Below are 20886 nucleotides of genomic sequence, written 5' to 3' on the forward strand. Positions count from 1 at the left end.
TAGACAAGCTTCAAAGACAATCTGAGTTCTCTGTCTTCCAGTGTGATAACTTAAAAAGGATAAGACAATTCACATATGGCTGCATCCCGTTTCCCAACCAGAAGCATATAATAAAGATTTGGACAAAACCATCAGATTCAATACAATGGAAAATACCCACATTTCTTTTTTTTTTCCTTCTTCTTTTGCTATCCGTTCTCTCAATATAACTGACATACAGAGTTGGAAAACATGGTGGCGCCAGGGACAATGGCAATACTACTCACCAGAGAAAGTGATCAAACCCTAGAGTCTTCAGAAGTTGAGAAATTGTTGTACAATCCCGAGTAGATAAATGATTTGCGTCTTTTCCAAGATGTCATCGAGATTAATTTTCTGAGTCGTTTCTGTTAGCTTCAGCCATCTCATGCTCTTTCTCTGCCTCCTCTGCGATGAAAATGGCACCCATGCGTATGTTAGGTTTTGCAACAAATGCAAACGAAATTCGTCCGCTCAATGGTTATAGTAGACATGAGGTCTTTAAGTAAAGAATACAAAGTCAGTGAACCGACACAGACACACTATTATCAACCAGTCATTCTCTTTAGCAGATCGAATCAAATCTTTAGAGAGCTTGTATTGGACAGCCTCTAACAAATTACACCAGTCAAGAACTGACAGTTCCCACATTTAGAATTGACGTATTTTACACGTGTGCTTATGTATGTATTAGCATAGGAATATCACTCAGTCACTCAAGTTTCCATGAATCAAAATTATGCTCATAGAGAAAGCCGCCACTTACCCATGAGTTTGAACATTGCCTTCTGAGTCCGCCTTTCGAGCTTGTCAAGCTTCTTCTGAACATCCCTTCTAAGGTCCCAGTTTGGCTTCTTTGGAGCGATGTTGACAAGTGGGTCCTATAAAGATATTAGAGTGTTAGCTAATCAACACAAGTAAAATGAAAACAAAACAGTGATTTAGCATACAACTTAGTAGTCAGAACCAGTCATGCACCTCTTTCTTCTCTGCTACTGGTAGAGTGGAAGCAACCGGATCTTCAAACTTGGGCAGTTCGGGTGGGGCAAGTTTACCCTCCTGAAGATGCTTATCTTGGGGAACATAATTTCTAAATTTCATGGTGGGGTTACTGCAAAATCGATAAGCACGATACAAATGAACAATGAAACAAATTACTTAAGCACAGAAACTACAAATAGCTGCAATGAAAGAAAACATATTCTGTGTCTTAAGGATGCAATCTGGACCACGGATGATGATAATACAAACTATACATGTTTCGGATATAACCGAGAGGCAATCTGCTAATCTGAAAAGCTCCGAGAATGCTTTAGCCATCAACACAACCAAAGAAACTCTCATCCACATCAACTCATTTCTCCTTGAATATCCTACCTAAAGTCACTGTTCTTGTAATCAAGAGTGTAGATAGAGAACTCTAGCCAAGGACCAATGAACAAAGTACACTCACCTTTCTTCACCGGCATCATCTTCTTCGTTTTCCTTGTTCTCGGCCAGTTCCTGAGCTGCCCTTAGAGCTCTCAGGGCCTCTCGTCGAGATGCCGCTTTTTGTTCTATCGATTCATCTTCACTAGCCATCGCTTCCTGCAAACCATAGCTTAGCGGCCTTAATATCGAATTCAAAAACCTACCTTTAACAATTTATATATTATACAGACTTCAAAAATCCACACGTTCCCGCACTACTAGCAGGCTTCCACTAACATCCATCAGAGAACCATTTCACCGTAAACCCTAAACCATATCCAAATCACGATATCAGGAGAAATCAGTTAAATTATTGACCGAAATCTCCGATTCTACTCACTTAACGCAACCCACTCGATTGCTCACAAAACCAGAGGCTAAATTTCCGAACGTAATATCCAACACTAATAGAAAAATAACCTGTTTGGCTGCCGAGAAAACGAGGGAAAATAGCAGGGAAAATTGGAATCGAAGCTTCAAGCTTTGTTTTTTCCTTTCAGAAAAATCTGCTCGACGGGGAAACAGAAATGGAAACAAAACACCAAATCGGTGCGATTAGTAATGGGCCGAGTAAAACAAATTATAGGCCCAAAAGGCTCAATGCTTAAACGACGGCACATTCGGAAATAGACATTTGCTTAAACCCTAAGAGCGAATTACGGAAATGCCATCCATTCCATAGTTTAGTTCCTAAAAACGCAGCGTTTTAGGTTGTTATCGACCTTTTTCTTCGACAGCTATACCCTCTTAAAACCCTAAAAAATCTCCTGGTTCCGTCTCTCCTCATTCTCCCTCCTTACGCAGCTCTTGATTAAACCCGCTGAGAGGTACGGAATATCTCTTTGGCTTCGTGGCTTTGCGTCGTCGATTTTGGTTCTGAGTACGACGGGGAAATATGAAAACTTTTATAGAGTTCGATCGCTTGTTGCCTTTGGGTAGTGTTTTGTTGTTTTTTGATGGGAGCTACGGTCTATGAGATTAGAACACGAAGAAGGGTATCTGTTTAATGCGTTTTCTTGCTATTTTTGCTTTTGAAAATGTTATCTTTTGCTTGCCGCTCTTGCCAATTTTTATTAGAGTGTAGTTTATTGGGTGTGGTGGCGGAGATATATGTTACAATACCGTGTATCTGTACGATTTTCCTTCTCTTTATGCGTTGACTGAAGGTTTCTCTTAATCGGTTTTTCAGGTGCTGATCTGAGGGTTTGCGAAAATGCTTGTCCTTTTCGAGACACCGGCTGGGTTTGCCCTCTTTAAAGTATTAGATGAAGGAAAGCTCTCTAAAGTTGAGGTAATTATCTTGGCTCGGTAGATTCTGTCAGGCTCTTTTGCTTAACTAACCCTTTGTGCTTTTTCAGTTCGGCGGTGTTCTGAAATGTGTCGGTTTTGTTTTTTGCAGGACTTGGGGAATGAGTTCTTGACAGCGGACTCAGCCAGAAAGGTGATCTTTCAGTTGCATACATTGACTTGTGATTCGTTTTTCCTTTTGTTCGATTAATGCCCGTTTCCTGGTTTTGTGATTTATTGCATTTTCTGTATGTTTTGGACAATGTCAAATGTTGTTTTCAGCCTCGGTGAAAAATGTTTAGCCCGAGTTTCTCATAGTTTTTTTTGGTTCCCCAGGTGGTTAAGCTAAAAGCCTTCAACAAGTTTGACAACACATCTGAAGCTCTTGAAGCAGCGGCTAAATTGATGGAGGGAGCTCCTAGCAAGGGTCTTCGCAAGTTCTTGAAAGCTAACTGTGAAGGTGAAGCCTTGGCTGTGGCTGATTCCAAGCTTGGGAATGCGATTAAGGAGAAACTGGTTGGTTAAATGTCATTTGAAGTTTTTAATTAGTTATTTTCTTCTGTGCTTCTGTCATCTAAAGCTCTTAACCGATGCAGAAAATAGATTGTGTTCATAACACTGCTGTTATGGAGCTTCTACGAGGGGTGAGAAGTCAGCTTACCGAACTCATATCTGGTTTGGGTGATCAAGATTTGGCTCCGATGAGTTTGGGTTTGTCTCATAGCCTTGCAAGATACAAGCTGAAGTTCAGTGCTGATAAGGTATTCTTCTGTCAAAGTTGTTGATTTTTATTGGCCTAACCATTTAGCCGCCTTTGGTAGTTCATAGCACTGTTGGATTAAAATTTACCTCCTTATTTCCACGCAACATGAGATGAGACATTTTCTCCATCTCTGTACAATCCCCCGCCACTTCTCAAAATTTCTGAATCTGATGCACATTTCTCTTGTGCTGGTTTCCAAGCAACATTACTGGATTTATCTGTTTAGAATTGAGATGGTCAAGTTAATGCCATGAAGCAGAGTCAGAGTGGAAAATAGGCTGCAAAATCCTTTCTTTTTTCTCCCATATTTGGACCCGCATTCATCTTCTTAACACATCACTTCCTATCAGGTGGACACGATGATAATTCAAGCCATCGGTCTGCTTGATGATCTCGACAAAGAGCTGAACACCTACGCAATGAGGGTACGGGAATGGTACGGATGGCATTTCCCTGAGCTTGCTAAGATTGTACAAGACAATATCCTATATGCTAAGGCTGTCAAATTGATGGGTAATCGCACGAATGCTGCAAAGCTAGACTTCTCTGAGGTGACTCTTGTTTTACCAATCTCTTATTTTTCATAATCAGTCGCAGGATTTGACTTACATATACATTGATATTTACTGTCGAGATTATAAATTATACTCTTTTGTTTTGCACAGAATAAAAAAAAAGTGTCTTATTTAAATTTTTACTCTTTTGATTCCATGTTTATCTACAGATCTTGCCGGAGGAAGTTGAGGCGGAGCTGAAGGAGGCAGCTGTGATATCCATGGGAACTGAAATCAGTGACCTTGACTTGATTCACATCAGAGAACTCTGTGACCAGGTCCTTTCCCTGGCTGAGTACAGAGCTCAGCTTTACGACTACTTAAAGAGCAGAATGAACACTATTGCTCCAAACCTGACTGCCCTTGTCGGTGAACTTGTTGGTGCTCGTCTAATAGCTCATGGTGGTAGTTTGTTGAACCTTGCCAAACAACCTGGAAGCACGGTTCAGATTCTTGGAGCCGAAAAGGCCCTCTTTAGAGCGCTTAAGACAAAACACAACACACCAAAGTATGGTCTCATTTACCATGCATCTGTGGTTGGACAAGCAGCACCGAAACATAAGGGCAAGATCTCTCGGTCTTTAGCTGCAAAAACTGCTCTGGCTGTTAGGTGTGATGCTCTGGGCGATAGCCAAGATAACACTATGGGGCTCGAGAACCGTGCTAAGGTATTCTCAAAAGCCCTGTCAAATTCTGTTAGCGGGTGTTATTGAACAGTCCCGATCATCAATTTCTGATGTCTGTTGATTTTGGACAGCTCGAGGCACGGTTGAGAAATCTTGAAGGAAGAGATCTTGGACGTTTGTCTGGTTCAGCTAAAGGCAAACCCAAGATTGAAGCTTATGACAAGGATAAAAAGGCAGGATCCGGGGCTCTCATCACTCCTGCTAAGGTGTGAAATCGTCACTAATCATTTCCCACCATCCCTTGCTGATTGTGTTGGATTTTATATTGGATCTATGTTGCTTAGTCTTTGTTCTTTAATGATTGTGACAATATATAGCTTAAGCATTAAGCTTTTGATTACTGTTGTTTTGCAGACTTACAACACTGCTGCAGACTCGCTTCTTGGGCAAACGCCGAAATCAACAGCTGAAGAAGGGGAAGAGAAGAGAGAGACCGAGACAGATGAGAAGAAAGACAAGAAGAAGAAGAAGAAAGTAGAAGCAGAAGCAGAAGCAGAAAAACCCGAAACCGAAGAACCCTCAAAGAAGAAGAAGAAGAAGAAAGCAGAAGTAGAAGCAGAAGAACCAACTAAGGAAGAGAAGAAGGAGAAGAAGAAGAAGAAGAAGCAAGCTGAGGAGGAAGGTGAAGAAGCTGATAATGGCAAAGACAAGAAGAAGAAGAAGAAGAGAAAGCACGAGGAAGAGGAAGCAGAACCAGAAATGCCGGCCAAGAAGAAAGAGAAGAAGAAAAAGAAGAATGATGAATGAGGCTGTGGACTGAAAGACCAAGAGAGGCTTCAAGAGGAAATTTAGTTTTTGCTTATTTTTGGCGTAGGGTGTAAGGTTGATTGTCTGAGACACTCAAATTTTCCATCATTTTCCATTATAAGCGTTTGTTTGATTGATAAGACTCTGAACCTACAAAAAAAAATCCGTTTTTGGAATATCGTATGAAATTTTGGACTGCATTTTTGTACAGAACAAGAAGCAAATTGTTTCTAATTAAAAATATAGCCCAACTAAAATAAAATGCAAAAGAAATTGGATTAAATATTAATATTTTAGTGTGTTTTTTTAACAGAATATTATTATTATTATTATTATTATTATTATTATTATTATTATTATTATTATTATTATTATTATTATTATTATTATTATTATTATTATTATTATTATTATTATTATTATTATTATTATTATTATTATTATTATTATTATTATTATTATTATTATTATTATTATTATTATTATTATTATTATTATTATTATTATTATTATTATTATTATTATTATATATTTGAGTAATAGAGTATGTTAGGTTACAATAAAATGTTTCAGATTTGATTAATATAAATAATAATGTTGAGTGGCATGGTTTCTTCAAAGGACAGAATTAATCACTAATTCCTTAGTGTTATGTCCCTTGTTTGGTCTACATCAGAATCTTCAATAATGGAGATTCCTTTGATTGGAGATGAAAATTTTAATCCAAAATTTTATATTGAATTTAAAATTTTAAAATAAAGTATCAAAATATATACAGAAATATCGTAGATAAGTCTTATATCTTGTGCCTTTATTTTTAACTAGAAAAGTATTTTAAAAAATTACGGAATGTAAAAAAAATTAAAATCTAATTTGTCTTGAATTAACACTAGATTTAATTAATTTTTAGAAACATTTAGTTCGTAACATTTGATTTTATGTAAAACTTTAAATGGAGCATATTTTATTTCATTTTAAAAACCTATATCCGAATAATAATAAATTTAAATTTAAATTTTGAATAACCCACGTTAGAGATGGGGAACAAATAAAAGGTTGGTGGGCGGTGGGGACGGGTTAGTAACTTTTGAGGCTTTGACCTGTTTCTGCTGAATAGAAAAACGAGAGAGAATTTTGGAGACAATACACATAAAAACAGCCAACAGATCTTCGGCCGCTTCTATTTATCCCCTTTTCTTGTCTGAAGCAAGCAGGAAAAAAACATAAAAGAAGAAGAAGAAGAAAAATACAGGAGAGAGAGAGAGAGGGAGAGAGAGGGGGAGAGAGTCAATTTGAAGCAGTTTAACGAATCCTCCCTCTTTTGTTTTTGATCTTTTTCTCAGATTTTACCAAAGTGGGTTTCTTTCTCCTCAATTAATGGCGGTATGTGTTCGTGTGTATGTACATCCGTATATGTGTATGTATATCACCTTGCCTTTATCAAAGCCCTAATCGATTTATCTTCCTTTTTTTTGCTTTAAAGGTTTCTTTTTTTTAAAACTTCAGGACCTCGACTCCATTTTCTTAATTCTCTCTCTCTCTCTCTCTGTGAATTTGGAATCCCTCATTTGTTAATTTTGTTGTCCCTTTCGTTGAGCCAGCTTATGTAGATGTATCTAACTACTTTCAGATCCTTCCTCTCTTTGACTTGTCTTACGGCCTGACAGCTCCTGTCTGAAATTAGGGTGTGTTTTTTCTTCTCTTTGGGTCTTTCTGCAGCTCGCTCTCGCTTGTTCAAGCTCGTGATCTGACCATCTGGGTTCTGAATTCCGCTACTCCTGGATCATAAAGTATAAATTTTTCTTTTGCCCTTTTTCTGTTCTTAGTCAATCTGATCCCGATACGAACCATCTTCGGGTTTGGAGCTGAATCTGGCTGTTCCTGTGTCGTATAGGAAGAAATCGCCGTCGGAAATTGTAGAATTTCCCGTTCTTTATGATCGATTCTGGTCTTGGATTGTATGTATGTGTTTGGTAGATAGCTGATCAGAGAGAGAGAGAGAGAGATTCATCAGGGACCGGTTGATGTTCAGAACATGTTGAGAAATGAGTAGCAAGTTCTCGAAATGGGGTGCGTTTTGGGACGACCTGAATCCTCAGGCTCAGTGGCTGAATCTAGACACGACAATAGCACACGGATCGAATCTAATAGAAAGGAAGTGAACGATCTGTCCGTGACGAAAACCGAAACAGAGAGCAGTAGCGTCCTTGTTGCTGCTGCTGCTGCTGAGATTCAGAACGATGAGGCTGTGGTCAGGAAGGAGGAGAACGTCGTGACTAAGGAACGAAAACCGAAAGGGGAAAGAAGAAGGGCTAAGCCAGATCCGAGAAAGAGCAACCCGCCGAGGAATTTGCACGGCGAGCAGGTCGCTGCAGGATGGCCTTCGTGGCTGTCCGAAGTTTGCGGGGAGGCGCTCAACGGATGGCTTCCCCGAAAGGCAGACTCGTTTCAGAAGATCGAGAAGGTGAGTTCTGTTGTGTACATTGGTTTTTCATGAAAGTTGAATCTTGATTTTCGTATGTTCTTTCTCGTGGTAGATTGGATCGGGAACATATAGTAACGTCTACAAGGCGAAAGATACATTGACGAACAAGATCGTTGCTTTGAAGAAGGTTCGGTGCGACATTGTGGAACGCGAGAGTTTGAGGTTTATGGCTCGGGAGATTCTCATATTACGGAGATTGGATCATCCTAATGTCATAAAATTGGAAGGTTTGGTCACTTCAAGGATGTCAAGTAGTTTATACTTGGTGTTCCAATACATGGACCATGATCTGGCCGGTCTTGCTGCTAGCCCCGATATAAAGTTTACGGTCCAACAGGTGAGAAACCCTAACACGTCGAGGTTAACTAACCGGGACTTCTTCTTGGTTCTTGCCCTGATTTTGATAGCCGGGCATTTTGACTCATGTTTTTCAGGTTAAATGCTATATGCAACAACTGCTCTCGGGGCTCGAGCATTGTCATAGTCGAGGAGTGCTTCACCGTGATATCAAAGGGTCGAATCTTCTTATAGACGATGAAGGGGTACTTAGAATCGGGGACTTTGGGCTTGCGACCTTCTTTGACCCGAGCAGCAGGCAACCGATGACGAATAGGGTCGTTACTTTATGGTATAGAGCTCCCGAGCTTCTCCTAGGTGTCGTTGAATACGGTGTCGGTATTGATTTATGGAGCGCCGGCTGCATTTTAGCCGAGTTGCTCTCTGGCCGACCCATCATGCCAGGCCGTAACGAGGTAACCTCTTGGGTAAATTGGTATGAAATTCGTGAAAATGTGAACCCGAGCTGTTAAAAAACGGTATTTGGTTATATTTCAAGGTGGAGCAATTACATAGGATATACAAGTTGTGTGGTTCGCCTTCGGAAGAGTATTGGAGAAAGCTTAAATTCCCGAGCCATCATAAGAATGTGTACAAGCCACGAGAGCCTTACAAGAGGCGGATAAGAGACGTTTTCAAGGATTTCTCGGCCGAGTCGCTTTCTCTCCTCGATACTCTCTTGGCATTCGACCCGGCTGAGCGCCAGACTGCCTCGGATTCTCTCATGAGCGATGTAAGTTTCTCCGGACTCCATTAGAAAGAAAGTTTCTTCCTTTCATTTCGAAAAGTATAAAACTTTCTGGTAGCCACGGAGAAAACAGACAGTTGGATACCGAATTTTGATATTTACAGGTTAATGATCTTCTGATGGGTTCGATATTTATGATATCTGCAGTTCTTTACAACGGAGCCTCTTCCGTGTAGACCTTCGGATCTTCCCAAATATCCTCCGACCAAAGAGATCGATGCCAAGAAACGAGATGACGAGTTCCGGAGGTTCGTTCTTTCGTCCTTTCGCCCTGTCCTGAAAATCGATGAAAAACCCGTCTTAGATCTTCGAAGATTTCACCTTCTTGCTTTGATCACTTGCAATGTGTTTAGCTATTTGTCTGATGCATTATGCAGACAAAGAGAAGCTCGTAAGGCTCAAGGAGAGAGCGGAAGAAGAGCGAGACCCCGTGAACGTGGCCCGAGAGCCATGCCTGCCCCTGAAGCCAATGCCGAGAATCAATCCAACATCAACGTAAGTACCAGAAATCTGTCCTGTTTTTTTGTATATTAGGATTTCAGACAGAACCCATCTGACATCTGACATTCGGACAAAACTGTTCCTCGTTCTTGGTTTCCGACAGAAACTGAGATTGATTACGCACGCGAACGCGAAGAGCAAGAGCGAGAAGTTTCCTCCGCCGCATCAGGACGGGGCGCTCGGTTTTCCGGTGGGATCTTCACGGCGAGTTGACCCATCGGAGATCCCTTTCAGCTCGACGTCCTTCACTGCTTACTCGAACGAGCCTCTCCAGACATGGTCGGGCCCCCTCCCGGTCCCCGACACGTCCCGGAGATGGAGACACGGCGGCGAGACGTCGGCCAGGAAGAATGATCGGAGACTGGATGCTAAGGTTAAGGGGAAGAGAGCCATTGTCTGATAGATCCTTCTGCCTCATTCAAAGGTTGCCTCTTTTTTTTTTTAAAATCAAAATACGTAATGAGAAACAAAACGAAGAAGAACAATTAAAGCTTCCATTTTTTTTATATGTTTTGATATTATTATATGAGGAAGTTTACCACTTTGGACCCGACGAGGAAATCGTTTTTATATTTTTATCGTAAATTCACGTTTTTTTTTTTGTTAAGGAGAAAACTTTTCAATTTTCTTTTTTTCCCCTTCTTGAAAAAATTCATTTCATAATTTATGGCCAAAAGTTGAGAATTTTGGAAATTGAGGTTTAAGTTTGTAAGTGAGAATTTTGTCCTCGATTTTGTAATTTATTCCGTCTTTACGACAAGAATAACGACCCCTGTAGTTTTGAGAAACATTGAAATAGCCCCCTATATTCTTAATTTTTACATTATGGTCCAAAGATCACAACAAGATCTTCGAGATTTGTAAAATACGATGAATCTAATATCACATATCCGAGAATTTGATACGATATCCTATCTAAAAAATTTTAATTCAAAAAAATCATTCAACTTATATTCTGAGTTTTAATAATTTGTATCTAACTACGTAGAAAATAACTTTTAGATAGAACAAATACGTACATACATACATGACGTATGTATTTTGGGGAAATATATACGTCAATATTAATATATATTATCTTCTTAACAGGCAAAAAAATATATTACAATTTACAATCATGGATGTTGCTGGGGCACTAATACACGTTGAAGAGCTGACAACTACGCATATTTAAATTATAATATCAAGTAAAACATACGACTCTTTCAATAATTCCTCTCCTAACACTCTCTAAATATTTATTTTTATCACAATCTGATTTTTTCACATTATTAAACTTGTTTTATCATATACTTTTAATAAGCGACAGTCAGTGATACCGATCATGATATCTAAATTTAACTTATTACAACAATCAAATAACTCATAGGATGCATTTTTATAATTCGAAATCGTCCTAAAATTTAAAGATTAATAACTTTTAGAATTTACTCTTTTTTACTCGTTAATTAAGGGTTCATTAGTTACCAGAAAATGATGGTTTCTAATTTCTCCGAAAATCTTATTATTTAGTATAATTATCACCGAAATGTAAAATAATCTGCATACGTTTAAATTTATTCCAAATTATCTAGTTATACTTCCCTTTGAAGGGTTGTGGTCAGATTAATATTTAAGGTTAGTCAAATTTTGATGATATATGTCCCTTTAATTTCCAAAAGTCCACACAAATATAGGATCTATATTGCATAGTTATTTAAAAAGTAGAAATAAAATTATTCGTATAGTCTTGTCCGGCTATATTACAAATTCATTCTTTAATATAGAATTAAAAGATTCAAAAAACTAAAAGGAAAAAAGTTGATTTATTGACTAGTATACTAACTACCAAAATAATAATTTCGACTATGGTTTCATATTCTTAAAAATATTATCTTTTATTATTTGATTTTAAAATATCTGTCTATTCAAAAAATATGGTCAAAATAAAATAACATAAAAGAAAAAGGGACAGAGAAGTCGATTACCATTGTATCTGCTGTCAAAATATATACAATATAAAAATTATAAAATAAATAACTAATCTCTAAAAAAAAAAAAGCCATTGTTGCTGCCGAACGAGGGGTTTTATCGAATACGGCGGCTCGCACAGTAACTACAGAACATCCTAGATTGATCTGATTTAAACAGGATTCCAAATCGACGGCTGTAAAGTCTCCGTTTGTGATTCCTTCACCTGAAACAACTACAAATATTTCTCTCCCCTCCGTTCGAATCCAATTGTCGCTCTCGCTCCACCGTACACGTCTCCCTCTATTTCCAGAAAATCGAATCTGTTCGATCCTCACTCGAGAAGCCCTCCTCTTCCCTTTTTTTTTCCGATCGATACCCTTCATTTCCTGGTGGCGTGTACGTATCGTTCCCGTGTCAGAATTTGTGTATACGCGCGTGTATATACATGCACAGGCATAGGGTCTTGGCGGAATCTCAGACATAGCTTCCTTCTTGCTCTGGTTTCGGTTTCTGGAGCGCGATCCTGTTCTCTTGGTTTTCACTGGTTTTGCTGAATCTGGGAAGTGGATTAGATCATCTGGAAGCGCTTCAGGTTTGCGATTCGAATCCACTGTTTCTTCGACGCTATGGTTGACTTTAGTAATTCTTTGCTTTTTTTCACAACCTAGGTTTCTATCATGCTTCATTGGGCATACCCAAAATGGGATATTTCAGAATTTGGGTTTGTCATATTGGATCTTTTGCGTCGGTTCTTTTTAAAATCTTTTCTGGGTTTTAGCTGGTCAATGATGTTTCATATGGCTTACCGATTTCTAAAATCCGAAGAGATTTCCTTTTTTCCACAAGTAAAAATGGTTCTTATCGAATGAGTTGCAGCTCCGAGGTTGTCGATGTGTTCGTGTAAAGGAACAATCTTTGGTTGTTTTTTTTTTTTAATTGTATTGATGGACATTTACTTGTATGTTTGCTTATGCTTAACCTTTATTGGTTATGAATGCAGAATTTGTTGCCCATGGATGGTCCGGAAAGATAAAGGGATAGCCGACCTGCAGATTTGTATCTTGCCATTGTACTTGTTGGTGTTAGGACAGCTTGTTATTGACTTGTTTGGGTGAAATAAATCAAGAAAAAAAAGCAAGGAAATTGGCGGATCAAGAAGATGGAAATGCTTGGGTCTCACTTTGGCTCTTTACTGTCTAAATTGAATGCGGTGTCCACTTCTGATCACTCATCCGTGGTTTCACTGAATCTCTTTGTTGCACTTCTCTGTGCCTGTATTGTGATTGGGCACCTTTTGGAAGAGAACCGATGGATGAACGAATCCATCACTGCTTTATTGATTGTAAGAGTTACAGTTAGGGTTCTTGATTTTATCGTGTAAAGATTTCGTTTTGAACGAGTTCTGAGGCGATTTGGTTTGCAGGGTCTTGGCACTGGTATTGTCATTTTGTTGATTAGTGGTGGGAAAAGCTCACGTCTTATGGTCTTCAGTGAAGATCTCTTCTTCATATATCTTTTGCCACCAATCATATTCAACGCGGGGTAAGTTTATTGCCCATTAGATCTTTTCTTTTCTTTTATTTTCTTGTTCAGAGTGATGTTTTTCTTATTAGTGTCTCTTAGTTTCACCTCCTGATGGATTTGTAGTTTGTGCTTGGTGGTTTTGGTTCGGTTGTGTATCTTTTGAAGCATGTGTAATAGGAAGAGAGGAAAAGGGGACATCATACGTTAATGGCTAATTTAAGTTAAGACTTATCCACATGGACTTAGGTGGTCCTGTTGTGTGTCACTGTCATGAATGAAGGCACTGCTGGGTTCTAGATTGGAAACTATATATGCTTTTTACATGTGATTTTTTTTTTCTCGCTGTATATTTTCAGGTTTCAAGTGAAAAAGAAGCAGTTCTTCCGTAATTTCGTGACGATTATACTTTTTGGGGCCATCGGGACTATAATCTCTTGCATAATCATAACTTTAGGTACTTTTGTTTCTTTCATTATCTGGATCAGATTGTCTAAAGCTACTTCTAAGTAAGCGAGTTAGTGATCACTAATCCTCTCGGATTGGTATAAGCTTCGCCTTATCATTGATTTTCTGCACAGGTGTAACTCAGTTCTTCAAGAATCTGGACATTGGAACCTTCGATTTGGGTGATTATCTCGGTAAGCCTAAAATATTGGTTTATATTATTCTTGTTTCTTTCCTTTCTTATTTTCTTTTCTTGAAGTTCCGGGTTTTCTTTTCATGTTTAATTTTCAGCAATCGGAGCGATATTTGCTGCAACGGATTCCGTTTGCACATTGCAGGTAATGTTTTGTCCCAACTCAAATGGAGGGGAAATAAAAATCAAGAAACAAAGTTTACCAAAAGCTTTTCTTTTTCGTGTTTCTGTGGGGATGCAGATTCTTAATCAGGACGAGACACCTTTGCTGTACAGTCTTGTTTTCGGAGAGGGTGTCGTGAACGATGCCACCTCAGTCGTGCTCTTCAACGCGATCCAAAGCTTCGACCTTTCCCACCTTAATCTTGAAGCTGCTCTGCATTTTCTCGGAAACTTCTTGTATCTGTTTATCCTGAGCACCTTGCTTGGTGTCGCTGTAAGCCCCATACGGTGTCGGTATTGATTTATGGAGCGCCGGCTGCATTTTAGATCGGGTTTTGGCTTCTTTGGATCAATTTCTTGTATTAGCCCATCCCCCCCCCCCCCCTCTCTCTCTCTCAAGTTTATGTGCGTTACGTGCAATTTTCATGTTTCGGGTCTTGCAGACTGGTCTGGTAAGTGCGTACATAATCAAGAAGCTATATTTCGGAAGGTACGTTAAGTAATTGGCACAGTAATGCGTCTTTACTGTTCAATCTTACGATTCGATCTGACTATATATGATGTTACCTTAGGCATTCAACTGATCGGGAGGTTTCCCTCATGATGCTTATGGCGTATCTTTCCTACATGCTTGCTGAGGTTTATGTCCTGTGAAAAATCTCGATGAAATTCCTTTTCGTGCATTTGATGTAAAAAAAATTGTAACGATAATCCTATCGTTTTGGGTTGCAGCTATTCGAGTTGAGCGGCATTCTCACCGTGTTCTTCTGCGGAATCGTGATGTCTCATTACACCTGGCACAATGTGACCGAGAGCTCGAGAATCACTACCAAGTATTCAATCTCTAAAACTCGGTTCAAATGTTTTTCTTTTTCCGATTAATTGGATGCCAAATTTATAAATCTACGATATCATTACAGGCATACATTTGCGACGTTGTCGTTTGTTGCCGAGACATTTATCTTCCTCTACGTCGGAATGGATGCTCTCGACATTGAGAAGTGGAGATCTGTGAGCGACAGGTATTTTCTCATTTCTTCCCGTTTGCTTCTTAGCTTTATCCTATCCGTGGATAACGTATATCCTCTGTCTGGTTTTTGCACAGCCCGGGGACATCAGTTGCAGTGAGCTCGATTCTGCTCGGACTAGTGATGCTCGGAATATCGTTTATCTCCAACTTATCCAAGAAGAATCCAAACGAGAAAATCGACATAAAGCAGCAAGTGTGTAAACTATCCCGCTTTGTCTACTAGATTCATCGTTCTTCGGGATCTGGCTGTTTATCGTTGGGCTTTGTTCCTCTCCGTTTAGGTCGTTATTTGGTGGGCCGGTCTGATGAGAGGCGCTGTATCTATGGCTCTGGCTTACAATAAGGTAAAAAATCGTTGCTTAAACGAGTTTAAGAAACTAAAGAACGATTTCCTTGGAAAGCATATTTCACGGGTCAACGACTTTTTTCTCCGTGTTTTTTTTTTTCCTGGATGTAGTTCACAAGGTCGGGACATACAGAGTTGCGGGGGAATGCGATAATGATCACCAGTACTATAACTGTCTGTCTTGTTAGCACCATGGTAAGATAAGCTGGCTCCCCGAGTTGCATTCGTATTCTTTATCGGGTGTCGAGTGCTATATTTTATCCGTCGCTGTCGTAATCTAAAAGCCAGTTTCATTTTTGGGGTTTTGGCGGTTTCGTTGGAAATTTCATTCGAAACCGCTAGTTTTTGCCTTAGGAATTCAGTTTCATAGATATAGGCCATATCGGATTTCCCAATTTTTCTTGAACCCTTGCATGTCGTACGGGGTTTTTTCTCGCGTTTTCGGGGATTTCCGACTAAACCATTCCCGGGTTAAACATCTTTTATTCTCGTTTCATCGATTTCAGGTGTTCGGTATGCTGACGAAACCGCTCATACAGTTCCTGCTGCCGCAACAGAAAGCAACGACGAGCATGCTATCCGACGGTGGTACCCCAAAATCGATAACGATCCCCCTGCTCGAGGGAGAGCAGCAGGACTCGTTCCTGGAGCTCGTCGGGACGCCCGAGATGCAACGGCCGAACAGCATCCGAGCCCTTCTAACGCGTCCCACACGAACCGTCCACCACTACTGGAGAAAGTTCGACGACGCCTTCATGCGTCCCGTCTTCGGCGGCCGCGGCTTCGTCCCGTTCGTCCGAGGCTCTCCCACCGAGCGTAGCTCCCATGACCTTACCAAACCCTAAAGCGTGTTCCACAAGAAATATATATACACACATATATATATATTTGTGTAATTAGCATTTGTATTATTATTTGTGATCGCAAGAATTGGGAGCTTTTTGTCTTGGTTGGCGTCTGAAGTGTTTTTTGAGACATGGGGAATTGGGAACTTGGGGGGGGGGGGGGGGTATATTTTTTGTGTTGTAACTGCATTCATTACACATTTCGAATTTGTTGAATGATTGGTTACCGGTTCAAACCGGACCGGTCTGTTTTTGGTCAGGATCGGACTTTCGGTCCGTTTTTGTTGAAAGTTTTTTATGTAATAAAAACCTTTGGGTTTGATTTTTATGCTTGAATTTTTTTTGTCGTCTTTGTTATATTCAAAGCGTTGATATATACTGAATTTCAAGAATTTTTTGTGGAGAGTCTGTAGACTTTCTTTTTTCATTTCACAATAAAAAACGTTATTTTGTTTTTGCATTAATGTTTTAGATGTAGCGTTGTAGAAAAGCCCAATACGGCCCAAATGGTATCAGAAAAATAATGTAATAAGGGGCCCATTATTCCATTTTTGGGGCCCATATCAAAAGTGGCGTTGTTTGAACGACGGCGTTTTATGCGGCAGTTATCTCGGGGGGAGAAAATGCTATAAAGTACACCCAGCTCCTTCTCAGCTTCACGCTCTTCGTGCTCTCCGCCATCTCTCTCTCTATCTCACGAACAGATCTCTTGCAAGTAGCGAAAATGGCGACCACTTCCTGCGCCTCGATTTCCATGCAAGCTCCTGTCTCGGTACGTCTCTTCTCCTCCTCCTTCTTCTTCCAAAGATTTGCGTGGGAATGGTCTCACGGTTCTCGTTTTCCGCGATGTCTCGCTCGTATTTTCCAGATCGCATGCTTCGATCCCATCGTTTCTGTGTTCTTCATTCGAGAATCTCGATGCTGTTTTGTGTTGTGTGTGGAGAATATAAGATCTTAGTTTCTGGTATCGTTCTTGTTCTGAGTTTTTGCGTTAGATTTCGTTCGATCACGATCAGACGGGTTTTCAAATATAACCTGTGGTTTCTGGGGAAAAATATTTCAGTGTTGTGTTGTGATTTAGATCTCCGATATTTAAGTCTGACGTATGGGAACCAATGGTAATTTTGTTTTCTGCATTTGCTTACTTTTGTTGTTATTGAAAATTTTCAGGTGTGAGTTTTGGTTTAGATATGAACAAGCATTTGAATCATCATTGTTTTGTGTTGTTGAAAATGTATGACTGAATGAATGCTTGTCCTTGTGAATGATGAACAGGTATCAGCTCGCCAGAAGCCGGTTTCAAGTTTCAGCTTTGGGAAGACAAATCTCTCCTTCAACCTGCATCATCGGAAGCCCGCTCGTCTTGCAATATCTTGCGCGGTACCTTTTTGCTTTGCTTTCGTTATGCTATTCGTTTGATTCACGTAAACTTACAGAATGGTTTTCTCCGGTTAGGCCACACAAGAGACGGTGGAGAAAGTGTCTAAGATAGTGAAGAAGCAGCTGTCCCTTGCAGACGATAAACAAGTGACCGCCGAGACCAAATTCACCGACCTTGGAGCTGATTCTCTCGACACAGTAATTCACACCACACGCTACTCGTCATCATCATAACGTTGTGTTTGAATTCTTGATTCTTGCCATGAACGCGTTCTGGGTTTCTGTAGGTTGAGATTGTGATGGGTCTCGAGGAAGAGTTCGGAATAACAATGGCGGAGGAGAGGGCACAGAAGATTGCAACAGTGGAGCAAGCTGCAGAACTCATCGAAGAGCTCGTGAAGGAGAAGGGTGCTTAGTGGAAATAAAACCCACCCACCAAAAAAAAAATCCAAAGAAGAGAGAGTTCAAAAGCTATGGCCTTTTGTCGTTAGGCGGCTCTCATGGTAATGTTTCTCGTTTTGTAGCGTCTTTTCTAACCGAGTTTTTCGAACTGCATGCGTCTTTGTTGCTTTCCTTGCGTTGTTTCCATCTCCGTCCACCTAAGACCCTCCCTCTCTCTCAATAAATTATGACATTATCATTTGAGACGTTCTTTCAAATTCTCTATCGTACTATTTCAAACCCGTAAAATCCAGCAGATGACGATCTTAAGATCTCCGTGTCATGTCACGTGAATGAAATCAGAGAAACACTGCAGAAACGTAAGATTCTCTTGTGGGTTTTCAAGATTATTATTGATACTAATTTGGCTTCTTGTTTTTTTACGCACAAGTCGGATGACGGATCAAAATGCATGCACGATAAATTTGATTAAACCGACCTGCGTACGCCAAAAGTGTTCACGGAAGCTGAATGTTGCACATTTTTATTTAGAAAACAGAGCGAGTAGATTTACAATTACACGACAGATTCTTAGCTTCTTCTTACAAAGGACTAAACCGATGACTACTACAAAAAAGACAAGAAAAAAAAAGGAACAGCATTTCATGATCTCTGGAAGTCGTATACGCCATTCTATGTACAGATCCATGTGTACATCAGAAGATCAACATTGTCACCTCTCTTGTCATATCATTCCCAATCATCGTCGAAAAACCCTGCATCCTTCATCTCCGAGTAGTACACATTCTCCAAGTTCAGATCTTCCTCCTGTGAAAAATCAGACCAAATTTGGTTCACCAACAACTTTTAGCATCATCAATCTATACTGAGATGGGTTGTATCAGAGATTTACCTGGAAAAAGTCTGCAAGAAAAGTAACATACAGAAGAGGAAGATAGAAGGCATGGTAGCAAACACTCGCGATCCCATATAACCTGCAAATGTTTCAGAGTTTAGCCACGGGGCGGGGTTCTATCCATGTGGAAGTTTTGGGATAAGAATTACCAGAATCCGAAGCTAGCCCCATTCGCTGTAAGTGCACATGCGAATAGAGAGAATCCGTTTAAGGCAAACATGATCGTTACGTACTTGTAGAATGCAGGTCTTGCTGTGGAAACGACATAAGATAGATTTATGGTTAATAAAATCAAAACCAGTGTGCATGTGAAAACATGGAGACGGCAGCATTTGATCAACTTACCCGGTAATCTTTCTCTCCACTTAGAGTTGTACATGAAAAATATCATCCCATAAACACCTGTGAGAAGCAGCTTGTGGATGACCCATAAGCCCCATTTGAACTTTTGTATATTTTCAGCATTGTCTATAAACAATGGCACGCCGAACCCAAAGAGATAAATTGCCTGAAAGGAAGAGCAAAAACCCAGGACTTAGGCGATGGTTAAAGATCAGAAACTGAAAGTTTTGCAGCACAAAGTTCAGTTATACAGAACCAAGCTCATCATGAAAGGCTGTGGACATGCCAACTGTCAAATTGTCAATCAAAAAATGGTCAAAATATTTGGTTCTTTGTCAAGGTAGATGGACAGATAAGAAGTACAAACAAGTTGCAATTATGAAAAAGACGATACCTTGAAGAACAAATCAAGACCTACAATAAGCCCTGAGATGAGAAATGTCCGTGTTAGTGTTTCCACTCCGCTCGCATAGTTCCCTTTGAAGAGAAATGCCACCAAGCTTACTTCAAGAAACAGCATTCCTGATGTTGTGAACAGAGATAATAGATTCCAAACTACTTCCTTCCCAGGAGTGCATTCCCATGCCTAAAACAGACAAAACAAGTTTAAATAAAACAGGAACCATGGATCCTTGTTACTGGCGAGATACAAGATTTTCAGATGTAAAAACTAAAGCCCAAACAAGTCAGATAGACTCAGACGTTAGAACCAGTTAAAGACAAAGGATTTATTACATGCGGTTCTTCAACTAACCCTTCAGACAACAGAGGATGATTGTTCAGTGGTAACACCTAGCTTAAGAAAACACCACAGAATGACCGTGCACGATGAGAATGATGAATCTAAACACCAAACTTCATGGGAAAATGGGTCTTTTTCCAAGGAAAACTTCACAGACATCATACATCTAACAATCCCCTTCAGAAACTCAATCAAGAGTCCTACAACGGAAGAAAAGCATCAAAGCTCGTTCATATCTACATAAGACGGTTAAGGCCAGTGTCCTCCAAATGTATCACCGTCTCCAACCCAAGACCTATTCATTCCCATTGAAAGATCTGAGACAAACAACGGTTACGAGCTGACAGCAACTAATCCTCCCAAACTAATACAATTTTATCATCTGAAATGCAATTCCCATGAAGAATTCAAGACCAGTACGTTTCTAGATTGAGTTGTAGTCAGCAGAAGAAGTGTAATAAGTTTATCCCCAAGACAATCCAGGAATCAGAGTTCTACAAAGCTGACCAAAATAGTCGCCACAGATGCCCAAAAAAAAAAACCAAAGTTCCGGTCTTTCGTACGCGAGATTAACCATAGAGTAGGATACGATCACTCGAGAACTGAATCGTAGACGAAGGTCAACGAACCTGGAGACAGCACCAAGCAAGATTGAGTAAGCTAACGATCCAAAGACACCCGTAATAAGCGATCATGATGTAAGATCTCCGACTCGACAGCTTCGACAAGCTCTTCTTCGCCTCGTACACCAAATACGCAACGAAGAGAAGAGAAGCCGCGACAAGAACCGTGTTATGGAAGAATCCATGGCACCTGTCGACCCACTCGGCGATAAATCCGCCGTCTTCCCCTCCGATCGCCGTCGAATTAGGGGTTAGCCGTGAAATCGAAAACGGAGACTCCGCGATCTCACCAAGAACTCGCATTTCAGCAATGTTACGAGTCAAATAGCAAGAAGAGCTAAAGGAAAGACGAGAACAGAAAACCCTAATTCCAGAAGAATCTCGAGATTGGAGAGGGCTCAGAAAGAAGC

The 20886-nt window shown here is 40.0% G+C and overlaps 6 protein-coding genes across 8 annotated transcripts; 4 read left to right on the top strand and 2 right to left on the bottom strand.

Annotated features, from left to right (window-relative positions):
• Positions 1-15: 15 nt before the first annotated feature.
• LOC104818656 (coiled-coil domain-containing protein 12) lies at positions 16-2019 on the bottom strand. The gene is made up of 5 exons (XM_010548330.2): positions 1909-2019; positions 1472-1605; positions 997-1129; positions 785-899; positions 16-426 (listed from the first exon to the last, which is right to left on the bottom strand). The coding sequence occupies exons 2-5, from the start codon at positions 1597-1599 to the stop codon at positions 368-370; spliced, it is 435 nt and encodes a 144-aa protein (XP_010546632.1). The 5' UTR covers positions 1600-1605; positions 1909-2019; the 3' UTR covers positions 16-367.
• Positions 2020-2223: 204 nt separating this feature from the next.
• Positions 2224-5723, top strand: LOC104818657 (probable nucleolar protein 5-2). Its single transcript, XM_010548331.1, has 9 exons — positions 2224-2315; positions 2678-2779; positions 2888-2929; positions 3112-3291; positions 3372-3536; positions 3889-4089; positions 4263-4760; positions 4850-4984; positions 5133-5723. Exons 2-9 carry the CDS (start codon positions 2702-2704, stop codon positions 5523-5525), a joined length of 1692 nt encoding a protein of 563 aa, XP_010546633.1. The 5' UTR covers positions 2224-2315; positions 2678-2701; the 3' UTR covers positions 5526-5723.
• A 978-nt stretch (positions 5724-6701) lies between these two features.
• LOC104818658 (probable serine/threonine-protein kinase At1g54610) lies at positions 6702-10148 on the top strand. 3 transcript variants are annotated; one of them, XM_010548335.1, is made up of 9 exons: positions 6702-6908; positions 7245-7315; positions 7420-7989; positions 8063-8347; positions 8445-8762; positions 8846-9079; positions 9242-9342; positions 9472-9589; positions 9699-10148. In XM_010548335.1, the coding sequence occupies exons 3-9, from the start codon at positions 7591-7593 to the stop codon at positions 9993-9995; spliced, it is 1752 nt and encodes a 583-aa protein (XP_010546637.1). In that variant the 5' UTR covers positions 6702-6908; positions 7245-7315; positions 7420-7590; the 3' UTR covers positions 9996-10148. The 3 variants fall into 3 exon arrangements, with proteins under 3 accessions (XP_010546637.1, XP_010546635.1, XP_010546634.1); XM_010548333.1 differs by having other exon boundaries at positions 7245-7989; XM_010548332.1 differs by having other exon boundaries at positions 6702-7989.
• A 1638-nt stretch (positions 10149-11786) lies between these two features.
• On the top strand, positions 11787-16428 carry LOC104818659 (sodium/hydrogen exchanger 2). The gene is made up of 15 exons (XM_010548336.2): positions 11787-12140; positions 12549-12890; positions 12972-13090; positions 13429-13526; positions 13651-13710; positions 13808-13854; positions 13951-14145; positions 14315-14361; positions 14444-14510; positions 14604-14704; positions 14792-14893; positions 14977-15094; positions 15183-15245; positions 15359-15442; positions 15754-16428. The coding sequence occupies exons 2-15, from the start codon at positions 12708-12710 to the stop codon at positions 16090-16092; spliced, it is 1623 nt and encodes a 540-aa protein (XP_010546638.1). The 5' UTR covers positions 11787-12140; positions 12549-12707; the 3' UTR covers positions 16093-16428.
• Positions 16429-16744: 316 nt separating this feature from the next.
• Positions 16745-18124, top strand: LOC104818660 (acyl carrier protein 5, chloroplastic). Its single transcript, XM_010548337.2, has 4 exons — positions 16745-16864; positions 17368-17472; positions 17548-17670; positions 17760-18124. Exons 1-4 carry the CDS (start codon positions 16817-16819, stop codon positions 17886-17888), a joined length of 405 nt encoding a protein of 134 aa, XP_010546639.1. The 5' UTR covers positions 16745-16816; the 3' UTR covers positions 17889-18124.
• A 244-nt stretch (positions 18125-18368) lies between these two features.
• LOC104818663 (transmembrane protein adipocyte-associated 1) lies at positions 18369-20886 on the bottom strand. The gene is made up of 6 exons (XM_010548342.1): positions 20483-20886; positions 19506-19697; positions 19115-19277; positions 18919-19021; positions 18767-18848; positions 18369-18681 (listed from the first exon to the last, which is right to left on the bottom strand). The coding sequence occupies exons 1-6, from the start codon at positions 20777-20779 to the stop codon at positions 18604-18606; spliced, it is 915 nt and encodes a 304-aa protein (XP_010546644.1). The 5' UTR covers positions 20780-20886; the 3' UTR covers positions 18369-18603.

Source organism: Tarenaya hassleriana, unplaced genomic scaffold (assembly GCF_000463585.1).
Source record: "Tarenaya hassleriana unplaced genomic scaffold, ASM46358v1 Cleome3, whole genome shotgun sequence".
NCBI classification, from domain to species: Eukaryota; Viridiplantae; Streptophyta; class Magnoliopsida; order Brassicales; family Cleomaceae; genus Tarenaya; species Tarenaya hassleriana.

Excerpts from the sequence above, each read along its gene's own strand:
- LOC104818656 (XM_010548330.2), bottom strand. The coding sequence starts at position 1,599 with ATGGCTAGTGAAGATGAATCGATAGAACAAAAAGCGGCATCTCGACGA. Across the intron at positions 1,130-1,471 it reads GATGATGCCGGTGAAGAAAG|TAACCCCACCATGAAATTTA; the intron begins GTGAGTGTACTT and ends TCGATTTTGCAG. Across the intron at positions 900-996 it reads CAGTAGCAGAGAAGAAAGAG|GACCCACTTGTCAACATCGC; the intron begins GTGCATGACTGG and ends ATATCTTTATAG.
- LOC104818657 (XM_010548331.1), top strand. The coding sequence starts at position 2,702 with ATGCTTGTCCTTTTCGAGACACCGGCTGGGTTTGCCCTCTTTAAAGTA. Across the intron at positions 2,930-3,111 it reads CAGCGGACTCAGCCAGAAAG|GTGGTTAAGCTAAAAGCCTT; the intron begins GTGATCTTTCAG and ends TTGGTTCCCCAG. Across the intron at positions 3,537-3,888 it reads TGAAGTTCAGTGCTGATAAG|GTGGACACGATGATAATTCA; the intron begins GTATTCTTCTGT and ends ACTTCCTATCAG.
- LOC104818658 (XM_010548332.1), top strand. The coding sequence starts at position 7,591 with ATGGGGTGCGTTTTGGGACGACCTGAATCCTCAGGCTCAGTGGCTGAA. Across the intron at positions 8,348-8,444 it reads TAAAGTTTACGGTCCAACAG|GTTAAATGCTATATGCAACA; the intron begins GTGAGAAACCCT and ends CATGTTTTTCAG. Across the intron at positions 9,080-9,241 it reads CGGATTCTCTCATGAGCGAT|TTCTTTACAACGGAGCCTCT; the intron begins GTAAGTTTCTCC and ends TGATATCTGCAG.
- LOC104818659 (XM_010548336.2), top strand. The coding sequence starts at position 12,708 with ATGGAAATGCTTGGGTCTCACTTTGGCTCTTTACTGTCTAAATTGAAT. Across the intron at positions 13,711-13,807 it reads CGATTTGGGTGATTATCTCG|CAATCGGAGCGATATTTGCT; the intron begins GTAAGCCTAAAA and ends TTTAATTTTCAG. Across the intron at positions 15,443-15,753 it reads TCTGTCTTGTTAGCACCATG|GTGTTCGGTATGCTGACGAA; the intron begins GTAAGATAAGCT and ends CATCGATTTCAG.
- LOC104818660 (XM_010548337.2), top strand. The coding sequence starts at position 16,817 with ATGGCGACCACTTCCTGCGCCTCGATTTCCATGCAAGCTCCTGTCTCG. Across the intron at positions 16,865-17,367 it reads CCATGCAAGCTCCTGTCTCG|GTATCAGCTCGCCAGAAGCC; the intron begins GTACGTCTCTTC and ends AATGATGAACAG. Across the intron at positions 17,473-17,547 it reads GTCTTGCAATATCTTGCGCG|GCCACACAAGAGACGGTGGA; the intron begins GTACCTTTTTGC and ends TTCTCCGGTTAG.
- LOC104818663 (XM_010548342.1), bottom strand. The coding sequence starts at position 20,779 with ATGCGAGTTCTTGGTGAGATCGCGGAGTCTCCGTTTTCGATTTCACGG. Across the intron at positions 19,278-19,505 it reads GTCTTGATTTGTTCTTCAAG|GCAATTTATCTCTTTGGGTT; the intron begins GTATCGTCTTTT and ends TCTTCCTTTCAG. Across the intron at positions 19,022-19,114 it reads GTGGAGAGAAAGATTACCGG|CAAGACCTGCATTCTACAAG; the intron begins GTAAGTTGATCA and ends TCGTTTCCACAG.